At 27.5% G+C, this 19,037-nt stretch overlaps 3 protein-coding genes and 1 pseudogene across 6 annotated transcripts; 2 read left to right on the forward strand and 2 right to left on the reverse strand.

Moving 5' to 3' along the window:
* The first annotated feature begins 221 nt into the window (after positions 1-221).
* LOC117238511 (dihydroxyacetone phosphate acyltransferase) lies at positions 222-3,600 on the forward strand. Its single transcript, XM_033503475.1, is given in 9 exon segments — positions 222-615; positions 690-1,100; positions 1,188-1,695; positions 1,770-1,883; positions 1,885-2,066; positions 2,143-2,396; positions 2,481-2,835; positions 2,952-2,955; positions 3,172-3,600. Coding segments are annotated over 7 exon segments (2,100 nt in total). The 5' UTR covers positions 222-314; the 3' UTR covers positions 2,811-2,835; positions 2,952-2,955; positions 3,172-3,600.
* LOC117238517 lies at positions 2,859-4,198 on the reverse strand (annotated as a pseudogene).
* A 2,232-nt stretch (positions 4,199-6,430) lies between these two features.
* On the reverse strand, positions 6,431-11,632 carry LOC117238509 (serine/threonine-protein kinase D3). Of its 2 annotated transcripts, none has more exons than XM_033503472.1 (13): positions 11,133-11,632; positions 10,410-10,688; positions 10,181-10,312; positions 9,905-10,110; positions 9,539-9,818; positions 9,312-9,469; positions 9,127-9,188; positions 8,922-9,045; positions 8,704-8,836; positions 8,438-8,617; positions 7,578-8,324; positions 7,420-7,505; positions 6,431-7,340 (listed from the first exon to the last, which is right to left on the reverse strand). In XM_033503472.1, exons 2-13 carry the CDS (start codon positions 10,672-10,674, stop codon positions 7,227-7,229), a joined length of 2,487 nt encoding a protein of 828 aa, XP_033359363.1. In that variant the 5' UTR covers positions 10,675-10,688; positions 11,133-11,632; the 3' UTR covers positions 6,431-7,226. The 2 variants fall into 2 exon arrangements, with proteins under 2 accessions (XP_033359363.1, XP_033359361.1); XM_033503470.1 differs by having other exon boundaries at positions 8,922-9,051; positions 11,133-11,630.
* A 368-nt stretch (positions 11,633-12,000) lies between these two features.
* On the forward strand, positions 12,001-18,812 carry LOC117238507 (bifunctional glutamate/proline--tRNA ligase). Of its 3 annotated transcripts, none has more exons than XM_033503468.1 (14): positions 12,001-12,303; positions 12,582-12,764; positions 12,854-13,266; positions 13,347-13,698; positions 13,800-13,971; positions 14,056-14,457; positions 14,527-14,977; positions 15,049-15,288; positions 15,384-15,723; positions 15,925-17,180; positions 17,280-17,681; positions 17,748-18,136; positions 18,214-18,357; positions 18,438-18,665. In XM_033503468.1, the coding sequence occupies exons 1-14, from the start codon at positions 12,261-12,263 to the stop codon at positions 18,601-18,603; spliced, it is 4,953 nt and encodes a 1,650-aa protein (XP_033359359.1). In that variant the 5' UTR covers positions 12,001-12,260; the 3' UTR covers positions 18,604-18,665. The 3 variants fall into 3 exon arrangements, with proteins under 3 accessions (XP_033359359.1, XP_033359358.1, XP_033359356.1); XM_033503467.1 differs by adding an exon at positions 18,757-18,812 and having other exon boundaries at positions 12,002-12,303; positions 15,384-17,180; positions 18,438-18,604; XM_033503465.1 differs by having other exon boundaries at positions 12,002-12,303; positions 15,384-17,180.
* The last annotated feature ends 225 nt before the right edge of the window (positions 18,813-19,037 follow it).

The raw sequence follows: 19,037 nt of genomic DNA on the forward strand, positions 1-19,037 counted from the left end.
TAATAGCTTTTAGTACACCATAATTGTAAATAAAAATATTAATTAAAAAATGCAGAATTTTATCATGAAAGTTTAAGAGAAGGAAGTAGAATGTTTGAAGAAGAGGTGTAATTAATCGAACAAATCATAATACGATCGATAGTACATAGTGCATGTACGTACGAATAAAATTTAAATAATTAAATGTCACTTAAATTGAGAATCAATGCATATTAATTATTCATTATTGAATTAAATACTGGTTATCCTCCTGATAAAATATTCCTAACGTGGTAAACGAATTTAAAAAAGAATAAATTTGTTGCAGATATTTCATGTTCAAAATGGAACAATATCCAGAATTTGTGGATTTATTGCTTGCAAGACGAAAAGATTATGATATTTTGTGGGTTTCTCGGTCAATGGATCCATTATCACCACACAAACTTCCATTAGAATCTAAATATTCCAGAAATGAAATAATACAGGCAGTTCTAAATGATGAAAAAGTTAAGCTAGCAATTATTTCTTTGGCTGCAATACTCGAAACAGATATCAAAAAAGTTAACCAAGAAGCTTATAAAATAATAAATGAAATGGCTAATAAAGCACATTTGCCCAGTGTTCGTTTCATGGGTAAAATTAAAGTCTTTTATTTTAAATTATAATATCTTTATTTTCTGGAATTATAAGTAATGCTTCAATTTCAGGTTTAATTATTACAAAAGTTCTTAAAAGAATTTTTATGAGCATTTATATTAATGAGAAATCAATATATAAGATGAAAAAAGAGATGCAAATTTCTCAAGTACAATATGTTTATGCACCTTCTCATAGAAGTTACTTAGATTTTGTATTATTATCATATATTTTATTTTCCTACGATATGGCCCTTCCAAACATTGCAAGTGGAATGGATTTTTATCACATGTACATAATAGGAGAATTATTAAGAAAATCGGGAGCTTTTTATATGCGGCGCAGTTTTTCTAATGATTTATTATATAAAAGAATATTTAATGCGTATGTAATGTCCCTAGTAAAGCATAGTGACAGAGCAATTGAATTTTTCATTGAAGGCACTCGAAGTAGAAGTTTAAAAAGCATCGTACCAAAGTTCGGTGTGTTAAAATTAATAATTCTAATATGACTTTTTGATATAATTAATATTTAATGAAAACATAATATAAAGATGGTTTCATTTCAAGGTCTTTTGTCAACTATTTTGGAGAGTTTATTAGAAGGCAGTGTACCTGATATATATTTTATACCTATTAGTATTAACTATGAACGACCACTAGAAGAATTGTTATTTGCATATGAGCTTTTGGGAGTGCCAAAACCAAAAGAATCTACTGCTGGTTTATTTCAATCTCTATTTATTTTACAAAAATCATATGCTTATGGATCTGTTGTTTTTAATGTTGGTGAACCTATTTCTGCATGCCAATTTTTAACTATGGAACACCGCAAAGCAAAAGTATTATCACCTTATGCAAAATTACCGATATCTGTTGTTAAAAACTTAGCCTATTGTATAATAGATTCACATAAAAAAAATACAATACTCATGCCTTTTAATTTAATTACTTTATTATTTAATGAAAGAAGTCAAGTACATCCAGATAATCCATATACATTAAATTATTTAATCAGTGATTATCTATGGTGTAAAAAGCTTTTACAAGTATTCAATGCTACAATATATATAGGAAGGTAAGTTTCAAAAAATACTAATAGGACTTAATATAGTATGTAGATATTAGTATTATAGAAAAAAGTTCGTACAGATCATTTGATACAAATAATCAAAATGTAAGCAACGTGGAGCAAGAAATATTAAATAGTTTAAAGTGCCATGAAGAATTACTTATATTTGATGCATCACAAATTTTGAGACTCAAAGAGACACAGAACAACAAAACTGGGAAGTAATATTCGTGTTAAAAGTCATACCTTATTAGAAAGAACTATGAGAATAGCTGTGCCTGTCATTAATATTTCAATTTATCTAAATCCAGCTTTATCTTTTCTAATAAAACCAGCTATTATTACTGTTGCAATGGGAATAGAAGGAAGTGAACTTGGTAATATTATTTTATACATACAGCATGTTACATATAAAAACCAAACAAAATTGGTATGTTATTGCATTATTTGTAGGAAATGCATTTAAACGATACGTATTATTAAGAAGGCTACTGACTACGGAATTTGTAATGCCTTTAATAGAAGATGAATCTATAATAAAATCTGAATGGGAGGAAACATTGAATTCGCTATTAAAACAAAATTATATAAGTATTCAGAACAATACATATATACAAAGAGAAGATACCAAAGTATGCTCTCTCCTTTATAATGTAATACTACCATTTATAGATACAATATATGTTACATGTCTTGTCCTATTTGAGGTAAAATTCAATAATATTTGCGTACTATTTTACATTTGTTATCTTTTTAATATATATACGAAGAAAATCTGTTTTCATTTACAGTGGGATGAATCAAAATCAAATTATATAACGATACAAGCAGTTTTGACTGAAGCACAGAAAGAAATAGAAAAAGCATTTCTTGAAGAGCGGCAATGGGGACAACATCCCTATTCTTTATCAATCGACTTAATTAATAGTACAATATCTAATCTCATAACACAAGATATTTTAGTACCTCATGAGAAACGAAATGCATACCAAGTAGATAAAGTCAAACTAACACAAATTCTTGCACAGTTGCAAAATCTTTCATTAAAACGACCATTAGGTTCATATCTTAATGCAGTATTACTGCCTATATTACCACCACCTGTTTCTGCTAAATTGTAAAACAGAGTATACAGAACAAAGTTGAGTATTAAAGCAGCTTACGTTACATAGAGATTTGATTATGAAGATTTTAATATAGTTAATGCTAAAGATATTTGTTTAATTAGTATGTAACTTTCTTTTTATATTAAAATTTAGAAGAAAAGTTATATAAATTTTTAAGAATAATTGTCGCATCATCGTCAAATTTGTCTATCGATTTTTTTCTTCTGCCAAGAAGTAAGGTAGCTGTAGTAGTTGATGCAGAATTATTCATATTTCTGAATAAAAGCTGAAAAAAATTATTATATGAATCATTAGTTATATGTATATAACATAATAGATATTACAAATAACTAATTACCATGACTAATCTAACCAGATACACAGCAAACGTGAGAAATGAAATAGCCATAAGTGCACCTTCTATGGAGGAAATCCAGCTGCATGCTCATGATCATAACTGTGATCATAATGTTCAGTACCCCTTCTTTTGCGAGCAACCGTTATACTTCCTGCAAGTTGGGATTCTGAAAACATTATTAAAAATACTTTTTTTGGAAAATACTTTAAAAATTACTCATTGACATGTCATATACATCAATTAATTTTTTGATCTCAGTTATTGTGTCATTGTTATCGTTATTTATTGTTACCTATTTCAACCATTAATGTATTTTCGAATGTTCTTAAAAATTGAATTTTTCCATCAATTGATGTTGGTTGAGATTTTAAAGTATAATGAACACTTCTAAGTATATCTACTGGAAGGTAGTTCAATAGTCCTGCATCATTAAAAGTAAAAGATTCATTTAGGTACTGCTTATTTCTTTCCCGTTCCTATATCGTAAAAATAAAACTTTCGATTACTAATTGTTTCTCAAAATTAAACATTATACAGAAAGCTTCAAATGTAATAGTGTAATTACCTTGGTCATTGAAGGAACTGCTGTATCATTGTATTTTTTTGAATTAGATACAAACACATTTTCTTGATCAAAAACAGTTGATTCTTTTTTGATATTATTTTCCATATTATGGAAATTGTATTTTCCACTTTCATTAACTGCTGTTTGTTTTGTTTTTGCATCCTTATAAGTAATATCTTCATATGTATAATGGAACTGATTTTCCACATTTTTTTGAGCAAATTTATAAAAATGATCTTGTTTTATTGTAGGTGTTCTATGAATAAGAAATGTAAAAATATCTGATAAAGTAAAATTGATGCTATTTAATATGATGTTATACATACCTATATATCTTTTTTTCACTAGAAAATTGAGGCATATCTATCCATTCTGCCAAACTACTGTTCAATAATAATATTTTCAATATTAATATACTAGTTACGAACATTGTAATTGATTAAAGTATGCAACTTTTACAATAATATTTATACATATATATGTTTAACAATATCACACAATAATAATTAATTTATCGCACATATTCATATTCACTAAATAAAATGAATAAACAGATATTATGTTGTTTCTTCAAGTGATACAAGAACTAACTGAAGATATACTTGCATACATGGTGTGACAGGAATCAGGATGTTATTATTTCAGCTAGGAGTTCTGTTAGATTTAACGAGGACAAAGATTAGATTTACGACGTAATGACATCAATTATTTAAAGTATTCTTACAAATTCTCATATATAAAGTTTTTGTCTGAAAAAATTGTTTAATGAAAATATATACAAAACATTAAAAATCTGTTACCATTAATAATTTATTTATTCTCATTATCATGGTAAGTACAATAATGACAACATTTTATACTTTTTTATGAAAATTTGTTAATTTTTCTTAAAATCTATTTATTATAATGTTGCTGTCTTTTAAGTACTTTTGTTTGTTAATTATGTAATTGTAAATAATATTATAAACATAGCTTGAACAAAATACAAGTTGTTAGTTATTATAAAATTTAGTGTTTTTATAAAACTTTAAGTAATAAAAAAATTCAAATAGATTTAATATGTACAAACAATTAATTTAGAAACGTATTATAAATACATGATATTATATATGAAACAATTACCAATCTAACAAATCATATACAGATTGTTTTAGGTATAGCAACATCTATTGATATTGCACAAATCTTTGTATGTAATTAAGATTATAATAACTGCTGTGTTTATATCTAGATTTAGACTCATTATTTCAATATTGATTAATTTAATGTAGAATTTTATTAAAATTATAATAAATGTTTTATAATAAAAAGATGGACATAGCAATAAACATATTCCACTCATTATGTAATTAAAGTGATTTTTAAATAAATTTTCAGAAATATAGGCCATATATCATGTACAATAATGCATTTAATGTCATATTAATATAGAAAAATATAACTTGAAATATAAAATAATTAAGTATTTTGCAAATAAATTATACATATGAGATTCTGTTAATTAACTAACATATGATTAAAGTAATATTTATATATTATATCATAATAAAATGTAATATAAAAGTACTGTAAAAAATGGTTCGCTTAAATATAATATTTTATATATAATAACATTTCATTTAAGATATTACTGCAACATCGAGTAAAAACAACATTTTTAGACAAATTTCAAATATTTTTATCCAAAAGCAACTCAGTCTTCACAAAATATTTGACTAAGAAATAAGAGATTACATTTCTTCACATTTGATTTCTAGAGTTAAAGAAAATTATTTCTTTCTTGATTTCTTTTAATGATTTCTTATCTAATTCTTCATCATGCTTGTTTTATTACTATATTGTTATTAATAATTAGAAAAATTACAGGAATATTATGATAAAAAATAATAAAAAAGAAAGTTGTATTAGTAATGTAATGAATAATATGCCACTACAAAATGAATATTTAAAATTTATAATAAATCTATATCTATTTGAATTAATTACTTTTTAAAAATTATACATTTTTTATGTTGATCGTGTATGAAACAAAAACGGAATGAACACAGTACTTGAAAACGAAAAAGATGTATGTATATAATTTAGATCTCTTTCTATTTGGAATGTACTTTACTTTCAATGAAACAAAGAAGAATATAAAACAACTTTGTATATTAATAAAATAAAATAATAAATATATTAAAAACTTGGAATTTACAATTTTCTCTATTATGTATATGTTAATTATCGACTGGTTCTAAAAAATTTTGTTCACTACTTTCTAGTATGAAATTTATCACAATAATAATTATAGTTATAATATTATATAGAAAATGTTTCAGAATATGTATCATAAATTTCAAATTATTTGGAATGTACTTATTTAATTATAAATTTTTTCTTGTCTTTATGATTAATAGAGAAGAAGATCTATACAAATTTTAATACGACGTATAAGATCAAAAGTGGAGACTACATTTGCAATAATCTTACTTTTTATCACTTTATGCGTGTCTTGATCATTTTTAGTTTTTTTTATATTAGTTCTCGAAAGGTTTGATACGAATTATAAACGTTAAAGCTTCTAATGTCTAAATTTAAATGCTTTGAAGCAAAAATACGAATTAGTAAATTTATTACATGTAGCACAATGTCGCGTGTATATTAATTTAATCCATAAAAAATTCTGTGAGTTCTTAAGAAGTAATATAATAATATTCTTAACTCATTCTCTCTCTCTCTCTCTCTCTCTCTATCTATCTATCTATCTATCTATCTATCTTTCTTTTTTTCTCTCCTTCCTCTCCATCATACTTCAAAGAATGTCAAAGGATTTATGTATATGAAATATACATGTGTTCTATAATTTATATATACTGCTATGTATTATTTCATATCTAATTACTCTATTTTAAGCATTTTTTGTGCAGTTATAAAACATTCTATTTTAAGCTGGAAAATATATTTATATTATGAAGTTAGCACTTATATATTACTTGTAAAATGGTATTATGTATTGAGTGTGTTACATTAATAAAACTGTATGAGACAATTATTTACCTTATCATAAGATAGATAATTGTTTAAGATATTATAACATTATATATATTATTTTTTAGAGAATCTTTTATATTTTACTAGCTATGGAAAATTTTTATATCCAGTACTTTACAATATTGAAACACGTTCAAATTTATTATTAAAATTCCTCTAGAATTCTCATAAAAACATTGCTGTTGTTTTCTCTATGTTTGAATGTTTTATCTTACACGATGCAGTCTAAATCATTTTCTATGTAATTATCCTTAGCTTTTACATAAAATGTTTTGGAAGATATATAATAAAGTTATATTTAATATCAGTATACTGATATTTAAAAAGAAATATAGTTGTACTTCCTTTCATGAATGTATCCAAGTCAGGCACGAATGAAACGTCGTAACGTAGCTCGAGCACTACGAGCCCAGCCTTTGTGTATAGACAAGTTATTTGGCAATGTTTCGATGTTTAACGTAGGCAGAGAGTTCTGTCATGTACGCTGATTACTGTATGCTGACCACCGGGCATCATCACTTTCGTGAGTTAAATAGCGATACCCTACTTTTGTTTCTAATTCTCGTAAATCACACCATGTTTGATAATCCTTAAGAAAAATATAATTTATAATAAGCTTGTATTTTATAACATTAAAAACAAGTATCTAAGATTATAAAAATGCTTACCTGCAGCCATACGTGTTGTAAACTCTTATCTACAGTATAACGTTTTCTTTGTTTCACTTGTAACAAATTATTAATTAAATCAATTGCTAAAAAAGACGATAAGTTTTATTAATTTTTATTGTTAGATGACTATTATTTTATTTCAGTGATTTGCATACCATCAGATGAAATTTCCTGCCAAGGAATAGGTGGATACATAAAAGCAGCATTTTGAATTTGTTCATTAATATCTTCTTCTTCATTGAATGGAAATGTGCCACTTAAAGATACGTAAATAATTACTCCAACACTCCACATATCTAAAGAACGATTATAACCTTTGTTTCTTAAAACTTCTGGTGCTAGATATGCTGGGGTACCAACAACACTTCTTCTGAAACTTTTTTCTCCTATGATTCTTGCAAAACCAAAGTCACATAGTTTTACTTGTGTAAATTCGCTATCGCTGCTTAACAATACGTTTTCAGGTTTTAAATCACAATGTACTATATTCTTGCTATGTAGATGTTTTAATGCTATTAATATCTGTGTAATTAGGAATTTAGTTACTCTTTCGCTAAGACGGCCACGTTCTGAACTTAGTATCATTTCTAGCATATCGCCTTTTAATTTTTCCATCACTACAAATATTCGTTCAGGAGTTTCGAACATCCGTTCTAGATTAACAACTCCGCTATGCGAAAGATTCTGCAAAATAGCAACCTCATTTTTAAGTTGTGCTTCTTGCTTTGTAGGAAAACGTAATTTATCAATAACTTTGATAGCAACTGCTCGACCACTTTTACGATGAACACCTCCGTACACTGTACCAAATTGTCCAGAACCTAAAACTTCATCTGGAAAAATTTCATATAATTGAGACATATCAGTGATATTTTCTTCAGGTTCTGTAGATTCTTCTTGACCTAAAATCAGAATATCTTATATAGATATACTTTTTCTAAACATTGAAAGTACATCTATTAAATAAAAGAAGCACCTTTTAATATAAAATATAATAAAAGGAAAAATTACGTACTGGCTGATATAGTTACAGGCATCAGTGCTTGTCTAATACCAGTTTCCCATGACCTAGCTATATGTGCTCCAATACCACTTTCTGGTGGTGGAACTTGGCTACAGTTATCTCCATATGAAGGATCTTCTCCAACATAATAATCAATATTGGCAGTTTTTAACTCAAAGCAATGCATTGTATCTAAAATACAATTCATGTTCTTTATATCACTAATATGATAAATACGATTTTAATAAAACAAAGTTGATATAGTATTAAATACATACGTGAACGGGATGTCTCAGCAGTTTCAATAGACAATATTTCAACTAATGGAATTTCTTTATAATATTTGGAGCTATTTTCATTTTGAAATAACGTTATAGCTTTTGTATCAAGACGCCAATAATGTTTCTTCCGCTGTGAATATTTCCAAATATAACTTTAACAATTCTTTCTTACATGTGTATACATATAAGAACATTTATATATGCTAATTATTTACCAATGGATCACGATTTGTAAAGTGTACCATCCAGCCCTCTTTTAAAACTTTCGAACCACGCCGTTTTGTATGTTTAACACTTTGCACTATGCGCATTAAAGGAATATTATTGCTTGGTGTAGAACTGCAACTAGTAAGTTACATAATAAAACATAAGTTTACATATATATACATAGATAGTAACTAAACAAAAAATATACTTTACCTTGATGGTCTAGATTTTTGAAATTCATCGTAAATAATGTCATCATTGCTTGGGACTTGGTCCTATAAAAATAATCTAAATAAATATTATATTTATTATTGAATATTTTACGAAGTAATAATATTAGTTACAACATTTAAAAAAATATTTCTGTTACATATTTTCTATTATAAAAGTATGTTTACAGTGTATTCGTCAGATCCTTTTGTTTCATCTACTACAAAAGACGAATGTTGAGGAGGTGAAGGAGATTCAGCATCACTATCACCATCGCCTTCTTCGTTTCTACCGTCACATTTTCCTTCCGGCTCACTACCGACACCACTATCAGGATATTCGTTACCTAAATAAACATTTTTATTGAAATAACGTTCATGAAAAAATTAAGCAATAAAATACAAATAAAAGGAACCTGTATTGTCACGTGGATTTTCTCCAGTACAGTCTTTAGGTATTTTTTCTATACATTTCTTGTGTGCATTATATTGACAATCTTTGCACTGTAGGCCTTGCTTAAATAAACCTCGTAATAATTTTTTACAATATCCACATACAGTTGGTCTGGTATAAGTATGTACCACAAATGTATGTGGAATTTTTATACGTGTTGCAAGTTCTCGTTCAACCCATACTGGTCTTCCTCCCAATGAAGGAGAGCGAGACTGTTTTGGTGCCATTATACTCGGTATTGTCTAAATTTATAATACAATAAAACACAATAATATAAACAATAAATTGATTATATAAGCTATAAATCGCATTATCGATAGAATCTTACCAAAGTACTATTATTTTGACTTGCATTCGGTGTATTATTTGTACTATGATTATCATCACTAATGCTGGTCAAACTACTAGTAGATCCTTGACTTGGAGACCTTGGTACATTTAACATTGCAGAACTACGCCGTCTTTGACTGGCATCATGTGAGCAATTATTAGGTACTTTTATAACACATCTTTTATGATAATTCATTCCACAACCTACAAAATATAATAATTGATTGCATTACTTCAAATAAATAAAATAATAATAACAAAATATGACATTTACCTTCACATTTTAATCCTTGTCGAACAAGGCCAAATAACATTTCTCCGCAAAAATCACAAAATGTTGGAACTTTATATGAATGAACAGTTAAAGCATGGGGACGAATGGGAATTTCTTCATTTGGCACTTGTGCTAGAAAAGATTAAATGATTATTTTTGTTTAATTCTTCTATTTCTATATTTTATTTGTCATCATATACATGATGAAATATATAAATTCAAAATTTACCAGTCAGAACAATTTCCACTAATGTTTCATCTACAACTTCAGTGGCATTTGTAATAAGTTGTAAAATATTAGTGGAATTATAATCATGTTTAAATAAAAGCAATCGCTCAAATAAATGATTTAATCCATGTTCCGGACACTTTGTATTTATAAAGTCACAAGCAAATTCTTTAAGTGTCTTGAGAGTCAATGTGCTGCTTTCAACTGTAACAGTATCGCGAGTTAAACCAAACTGGAATAAAAATGTTACTTCTGGTCCCTCCATATTAACTGTTTTATCTGTAAGAAAAAGGTGAATTGCTTAATCTTTAATATCTGAATGCATTTGGACCATATAATATTAAATGCATAGAAACTGTTATAAATTAAGATAAGAATATACAAATCAATACTTAATATTAATCTTCATATTTTTGTATAATATTTGTAAATATTTTCATATCTACTAAAAATCAAATATATGTGTAAAATATATCTTTCTTTTATTTTAAACGATTAAAAAATTATCACATAACAGACATCAAATAACACATATTGAATTAAGGCATTTAGGAAATCATTAATTAATATTTGATATCATTGAATTATTTTTAACAAGTAGTTTTTAAATTTAAAATATGTTCCGACCATATGAATTTACAACATATGAAAAAAAGGTGAAATATCTACTCTGAATAATGAAGTATATAAATGTTTTATTTAAACAAGAATTATCTTACGTACACGTTTAAATTAATCAACGGAAGATTCTGTACCAAGGTAGCTATTTATTCCCCGATCAAATTAACATCGATGAAACATAATTATTGTGACAACAGATCCCATGAGTGTCACCAAACAGCATCAAATCCATGCCTGACACACATTCGTTGATGACATTTTACAGTTATCTCCAGGTGACCGACCCACCTTCGCGTATGCCTCTACCTGTTATATATTGTTGTACGTTGAATCGGGTACTTACGTAAATTCAAGTTAATAAGCAACTTAAAAACTATCAGAATATCGAAAATATTGCTGAAAATTGATTAAAAGCTACGATAATATTGTAGAGAAATTTTGAACGAATCAATGAATCTATTCTTTTATATACATATTTACGCATTATACATACGTAAAAATCTAGTGCCATATAGTTGTTACCAAAGATTATTAAGAACAGGATCAACATTCTATTGCTATTAATCCGATTAAAGACGAAGGAAGATAGCTGTTTAGAAGAAGTTGGAGTAAAATGACAAAGAAAAAATAGAAATTTAAACATCTAACACATTTTTAAGGAAAAAATACAATTTACTTTCGTTAATTTTCTTTATAATATCTTCGAATAAAAAAATAATCCTTATTTCTATCTATTGTTTAGAATAATATGAGCGCATATTTGAAATTACACATTTTAGTTCTATAGCTTAGTACTATTTACATTGATAAATAATTTATGTATAAAAGATGTTATAATTTTCGAATAAGAAATAATCCTTACTACCATCTATTGTTTAGAATAGTATAAACGCATATTTGAGATTACACATTTTAGTTCTATACCTTAATACTATCTATATTGATAAATGACTTATATGTAAAATAATTTTCGGATGAAATTCAAATTTTAACTGCATCATAAGAGATCAATTTATCGTGTTAGATTTATATCTGATTTGTAGTATGTACTTCTGAGAACACTATGGTTGTGTGTATATGTATATGTATAAATTTAGAGAAAGTAGTATAGACACAGATCGTGTAGAATTAACCATAAGTGAGCACCATTGCACACGTGGAGAGGTTCTAACCTAAGCGGATATATTTATGAATGTAATTTCTATTTAAGCATAATTTCCACATATAAAAATGACTTATAAAGTTATAGTTGATTCTAAAAATCCTCCAACAGGTATGTTGTACAACACAATTTTGTTAAATATAGTAAGTTCAAGTACATACATAAAAAATAATGTAGAAAACAGATGTCAAAAATGTTCGCTAAATGAACCCTTATTTTTTCTTTATTTTTAAATAATATTAGTGAAAAAGTGTGTTTTATTTGATAATATATAACTTAATGTTAGAAAATATCTTCCTAGTGTAGTGTTTAATAAAGTAATACTATTATGTATTTTTTAAAAATAAAATTGTGTTAATTTGACAATTGATGTTTTGTAATGTATATAGATGCATTGATAGTATTAGAGGTAATCAATTCCCAAAATAAGGAAAAAATTGAAATAGTTTGGTGCAATGATTGGAAGGATGATGGAAATATACGACTAACTGATAGTCAAAACAAAGTATTGGGAAAAAGAAGCAGTGATGTTAGTCGCTATTTTGCTAGAACTACATGTACAGATCTTTATGGTAAGTGTATATCATATATGTATTATTTCTTTTATAATATATAAATAGATTTTATTTTTTTTCTTACTTTTGTTATATGTTTAATTTAGGTGGTGTCAATCCTCGTGAAAAGACTGAAGTTGATCATTGGTTATCATTTGCAATCGGACCTCTTGAATTTTATCCATTAAAGGAAGATGCACTCTCTTATTTAGATAACATATTGATGACAAACACTTGGTTGGTCTCCAAAAAATTAACAATTGCTGACATCCATGTATTTTGTACTCTTGTAGATAAGAAATTTTTGACACAATTCGAAAAAAAATTTATTAATATAACCAGATGGTATAAACAGGTGCTTTCATTATCAGCTGTGACAAAAGCATTACTTTTAGTTAAAAAGAATGCTAAATTATCTCTTCATAATAATGTACAATCTGAGAAAACTATTAATAAACAAACAGGGCAAAGAAAGCAAGAAGGTAAATTTATTGATTTGCCTGGAGCAGAAATGGGTAAAGTAAGTAATTTATATTTATAACAAACTGTTTATTTTATAAGGTACATAAATCTGTATAAATTTATTTATTCTTATAATAGGTCATAGTACGTTTCCCACCAGAAGCAAGTGGCTATTTACATATTGGTCATGCTAAGGCTGCCTTGTTAAATCAATATTATGCACAAACATTTCAAGGACAATTCATTATGAGATTCGACGATACAAATCCTGCAAAAGAGAATGTAGAGTTTGAAAAAGCTATTCTAGAAGATTTAGAGTTACTGCAAATTAAACCAGATCGATTTACTCATTCTTCTGATTACTTTGACTTAATGTTGGAGTACTGTACTAAACTGATAAAAGATGGTAAGGCATATGTAGATAATACACCAGCTGATATAATGAAAGAACAGCGTGATCAGAAATTGATGTCATCAAACAGAAATAATTGTAAGTATAAAACATTAAAAATTAAAATAAAAATAGTACAATGTTTCCAAAATCTAAATGAAAAAAAATTATTAAGAACATCATTATATTCATATTCTTAGCTATTGAACAGAATCTTGAATTATGGAATGAGATGCAACAGGGTACAGTTAAAGGTCAGGAATGTTGTGTTAGAGCAAAGATTGATTATCAATCTACAAATGGATGTTTACGAGATCCAACAATTTATAGATGCAAACCAGAACCACATCCTCGTACTGGAACAAAATATAAGTATGTATGAATATTAAAAATCTAAAGGACTTAACAAATGCTTCATTTTTTGTATATTTAATTCAGTAACAATTTTTCATATAGGGTTTACCCAATATATGATTTTGCTTGTCCTATTGTTGATGCTGTCGAAAATGTTACTCATACTTTACGTACAACAGAATATCATGACAGAGACGTTCAATTTTATTGGATAATTGATGCCCTGGGATTGAGACGTCCTTATATATGGGAATATTCACGTTTGAATATGACGCACACAGTTTTATCAAAAAGAAAATTAACTTGGTTCGTTGATCAAGGTTTAGTTGATGGTTGGGATGATCCACGCTTTCCAACAGTAAGGGGTATTCTGAGAAGAGGGATGACAGTTGAAGGATTGAAACAGTTTATTATTGCTCAAGGTAGTTCAAAATCTGTCGTTTTCATGGAGTGGGATAAAATATGGGCATTTAACAAAAAAGTTATTGATCCAGTTGCTACTAGGTATACTACACAAAAAACGTTTTTATGAAAAATATTCATAAAGCTAATTCACATAATATCGATTTTTAGATATACTGCTTTGGAATATAATAAAATTGTACCAGTGCATATAGATGATGCGAAGGAAGAATGGTTAACTGTTCAAAATCATCCAAAAGATATATCAAAAGGCACTAAACAAGTATTAGTAGGATCACAGGTATATATAGAAAGAGATGATGCAAATTTGCTAACTGAAGGTCAAAATGCTACCTTCATTAATTGGGGTAACATTTTAATAAAAAAAATTGAAAGAGAGAATGATGTTATTAAACGAGTTGTAGCACAATTAAATTTAGAAAACAAAGATTATAAAAATACATTAAAAATTACATGGTTATCGATACCGTCTGATAAAAATCATGATGTTAGTAAAGTTAATCTAATTCCATGCTACGCTGTTTATTTTGATCATATTATAAGTAAGTCAATATTGGGAAAGGATGATGATTACAAAGATTTCATTGCAAAAAATACAAGAGTGAGTTTTATCGTTTTTACTAATTATAAATTTAAGAAACAGAACAAAAATATATGTAGTAAATATTTCAGACAGAGATACAAATGCTTGGAGAAGTAGCATTAAAACATGTGGAAAAAGGAGAAATAATTCAATTACAAAGAAAAGGATTTTTTAGATGCGATGTATCTTATGCTCCTGTTAGCCCATTTTCTTCTAGAGAACAGCCTTTAATATTATTTCAAATTCCAGATGGCCATACTACAAATATAACAAAATCCATACCTACTGATAGTACACCAGCATCTGTTAAAGAAATTTCTCAAAAAAATGTATGTATCATTTTTTCTACAATTATATGTTAATAATGTACATGTAATACGATTTACATTTATGTAAATTCTTTTTCTTATTGTTATTATTTTAGAAACAAACACTAGATGCGAACTTAATTAACGAAAAAATTGTTGTACAATTAGAAGAAATTGGGACACCAGGTACAACTTTAAATAAATCGCAAATGATATCTGATGAAAATAAATTGTCTGAAAATACATTGCCTGAAAATATTATACAACAAGAAAGCAGAATTAAAAAATTACAATTGAAGATAAATCAAGAAATGCAACAACTTTCGAATTTAAAAACAGAATATAAAAATAAAACTGGTAATGAGTGGACTGGAGTCAAAAATCAAAATATAACAAAAGATATATTAACAGAATCACATGCTGTAAGATTATATAATGAAATTCAAAAACAAGGAGATAAAGTAAGACAATTAAAAAGTTCGAAAGCAGAAAAAGGTGTTATCGATGAAGAGGTAAAAAAACTTTTGGCTTTGAAGTCGGATTACAAATCTGTTACTGGTCAAGATTGGAAACCATCTACTATTCCAACAACTGATATAACGAATAAAGAAGAAAATTCTGCTGACAAAATATCAGAAAGTATACAAAAACAAGGAGATAAAGTAAGACAATTAAAAAGTTCGAAAGCAGAAAAAAGTGTTATCGATGAAGAGGTAAAAAAACTTTTGTCTTTGAAGTCAGATTACAAATCTGTTACTGGTCAAGATTGGAAATCATCTATTATTCCAACAACTGATGTAACGAATAAAGACGAAAATTCTGCTGACAAAATATCAGAAAGTATACAAAAACAGGGAGATAAAGTAAGGCAATTAAAAAGTTCGAAAGCAGAAAAAGGTGTTATCGATGAAGAGGTAAAAAAACTTTTGGCTTTGAAGTCGGATTACAAATCTGTTACTGGTCAAGATTGGAAACCATCTACTATTCCAACAACTGATATAACGAATAAAGAAGAAAATTCTGCTGACAAAATATCAGAAAGTATACAAAAACAAGGAGATAAAGTAAGACAATTAAAAAGTTCGAAAGCAGAAAAAAGTGTTATCGATGAAGAGGTAAAAAAACTTTTGTCTTTGAAGTCAGATTACAAATCTGTTACTGGTCAAGATTGGAAACCATCTATTATTCCAACAACTGATGTAACGAATAAAGACGAGAATTCTGCTGACAAAATATCAGAAAGTATACAAAAACAAGGAGATAAAGTAAAAAAATTAAAGGAAATTAAAACAGATAAAAGTATTATTGACCAAGAAATAAAAATTCTATTAGATTTGAAAAATAATTATAAGGCATTAACAGGACAAGAATGGAAGTCAATACCTGATATGTCTAAGAAGAAAAAAGAAGATATTTCTAAACGCGAAAAACAGAATACATCTAATAAAGAAATAAGTAAAAATGAAAGCATGAAAGATGTAGATATAGGTAAAACAAGATTGGGATTAGAAGCAAGAAAAGAAGAAAATTTCTTTGAGTGGTATTCTCAAATTATTACTAAAAGTGGTATGATTGAATATTATGATGTATCCGGTTGTTATGTTTACCGCCCGTGGAGTTTTGCTGTGTGGAAAATGATAAAAGAATATATTGACAAAGAAATAACACAAATGGGTGTACAAGAATGTTATTTTCCTATGTTCGTTACACGAACAGTATTAGAAAAAGAAAAAAAGCACATAGCAGATTTTGCTCCTGAAGTTGCATGGGTAACAAAATGTGGAGAATCAGACTTAGCAGAACCTATTGCTATAAGACCAACATCAGAGACTGTAATGTATCCTGCTTATGCCAAATGGTTAAAATCTGATACTGAACTTCCTTTAAAACTTAATCAATGGAATAATGTTGTAGTAAGTATCAAATACATATGTAAATTATTAGCTATTACGAATAAAATAATTACTTTTTTATTTAAAATGTTATTGTAATCAAATGTTTCTTTATCACAGAGATGGGAATTTAAAGATCCTAAACCTTTCTTACGTACAAGAGAATTTTTGTGGCAAGAAGGTCATTCTGCTTTTGCTACTAAAGCTGAAGCTGATGAAGAAGTCATGATCATTTTAGATCTATATGCAAGAGTGTATGAAGACTTGTTAGCAATACCTGTTGTTAAAGGCCGTAAAACGGAAAAAGAGAAATTTGCTGGTGGTGACTACACTACCACCGTTGAAGCTTTTATTTCAACAAGTGGCCGTGCAATACAAGGAGCGACAAGTCACCATCTCGGACAAAATTTTTCTAAAATGTTTAATATTCAAGTAGAGAATGCCGTAGAAGGGAATGAAAAAACATTTGTCTATCAGAATTCATGGGGCCTAACGACTCGTACGATTGGAGTTATGATAATGGTATATATACCTTTGCTTTAGTAGAAGGATACTTTTTAGAGAAATAATTTCATACTTCATTTGTAGGTCCATGGAGATGATAAAGGTTTAGTATTACCACCAAATGTAGCTTGTATTCAAGCCATTATAGTTCCTTGCGGTATTATAGCAAGTACAACGCCTCAACAAAGAGAATTATTGTTCTCTGAATGTAATAAATTATTGGATGAACTTTCGAAAGATTCGCTTAGAGTTAAAGCAGATTATCGGAGTAATCGCACACCAGGTTGGAAATTTAATCATTGGGAATTAAAAGGTGTACCTGTAAGAATTGAAGTAGGTCCTAAAGACTTAAACAAAAATCAGGTCACTTTTGTACGTAGAGATAATTCTGAAAGAGTATTTGCAAAAAGACCTGATGTAGTCACAGCTTTGCATACATTACTGACTAATATACAAGCAGATATGCTTTCCAAGTAAGCTATTAAAAAATAAGATCTTTGTATAATATTGTAAATACTATTATTTTATAAATGGACTTTTTCCCTCACAGAGCAAAAAAAAACTTAAATGAGCATATTAAGCGTGCAGATAATTGGAATGAATTTTGTTCTTATCTCAATGAAAAAAACATATTATTATCACCATTTTGTGGAGAATCATCTTGTGAAGATAAAATTAAACGCGACAGTGCACGGTAAATATGGTTAAAATCTTTTCTATGATTGACACTTGTCTGTAGAATATAAAGTAGATACATTTTATTTCTTTTCATAGAGAGGATACGGGAGGAGAAATTGGAACATTATCAATGGGTGCAAAAAGTCTATGCATACCATTTGAACAACCACCTTCATCAACATCTTTTGATAAACAAACATGTATCCACCCCGATTGTCAGAACAAACCGCAATTTTATACACTTTTCGGCCGTAGCTATTAAAGTAATGTAATATGTATACAAAAATGAGACAATTATTACAATAAAAATTTCTTTAAACAACAGTTTTTCTACATATAACTTTAATATTAGTATTATAATCCATATGAATTGGTATTTGTATTAGATTGTCCTAAAAGTGTCTTTCTTTTACAGACACATCTTTAACAACGACGCATCTTTATACAAACATGAAACCTAATCTATCGAACGTTGTGATCTTTATTTTGATAGAACAAAATGGATCGTACGTAATTCGATAAAATAATATAAAACGGAAAATGTTGTGCATCCATTATTTCCTTATAAAACGAAAGAAACTATTCAAACGACCTAATATTATTTCAAATTTAAAATAATCAACTTCATTTTATCATTATTTTATTTATCATTGTATTTACTTACAATTGTTTTAATTGTATCTAAAATTTATTATA

The sequence above is a fragment of the Bombus vosnesenskii genome, unplaced genomic scaffold, assembly GCF_011952255.1.
Source record: "Bombus vosnesenskii isolate JDL3184/JDL3185 unplaced genomic scaffold, Bvos_JDL3184-5_v1.1 scf7180000013527, whole genome shotgun sequence".
Taxonomy (NCBI): Eukaryota; Metazoa; Arthropoda; class Insecta; order Hymenoptera; family Apidae; genus Bombus; species Bombus vosnesenskii.

What these genes read in the sequence shown, in the direction of transcription:
- LOC117238509 (XM_033503470.1), bottom strand. Translation starts at nt 10,674, where the DNA reads ATGGAGGGACCAGAAGTAACATTTTTATTCCAGTTTGGTTTAACTCGC. An exon ending in AAGGATCTGACGAATACACT is followed by an intron (nt 9,189 to 9,311) that starts GTAAACATACTT and finishes TTATTTTTATAG; the next exon opens with GACCAAGTCCCAAGCAATGA. An exon ending in TTACAAATCGTGATCCATTG is followed by an intron (nt 8,837 to 8,921) that starts GTAAATAATTAG and finishes AAATATTCACAG; the next exon opens with CGGAAGAAACATTATTGGCG.
- LOC117238507 (XM_033503467.1), top strand. Translation starts at nt 12,261, where the DNA reads ATGACTTATAAAGTTATAGTTGATTCTAAAAATCCTCCAACAG. An exon ending in TTCTAAAAATCCTCCAACAG is followed by an intron (nt 12,304 to 12,581) that starts GTATGTTGTACA and finishes TAATGTATATAG; the next exon opens with ATGCATTGATAGTATTAGAG. An exon ending in CGTACTGGAACAAAATATAA is followed by an intron (nt 13,972 to 14,055) that starts GTATGTATGAAT and finishes TTTTTCATATAG; the next exon opens with GGTTTACCCAATATATGATT.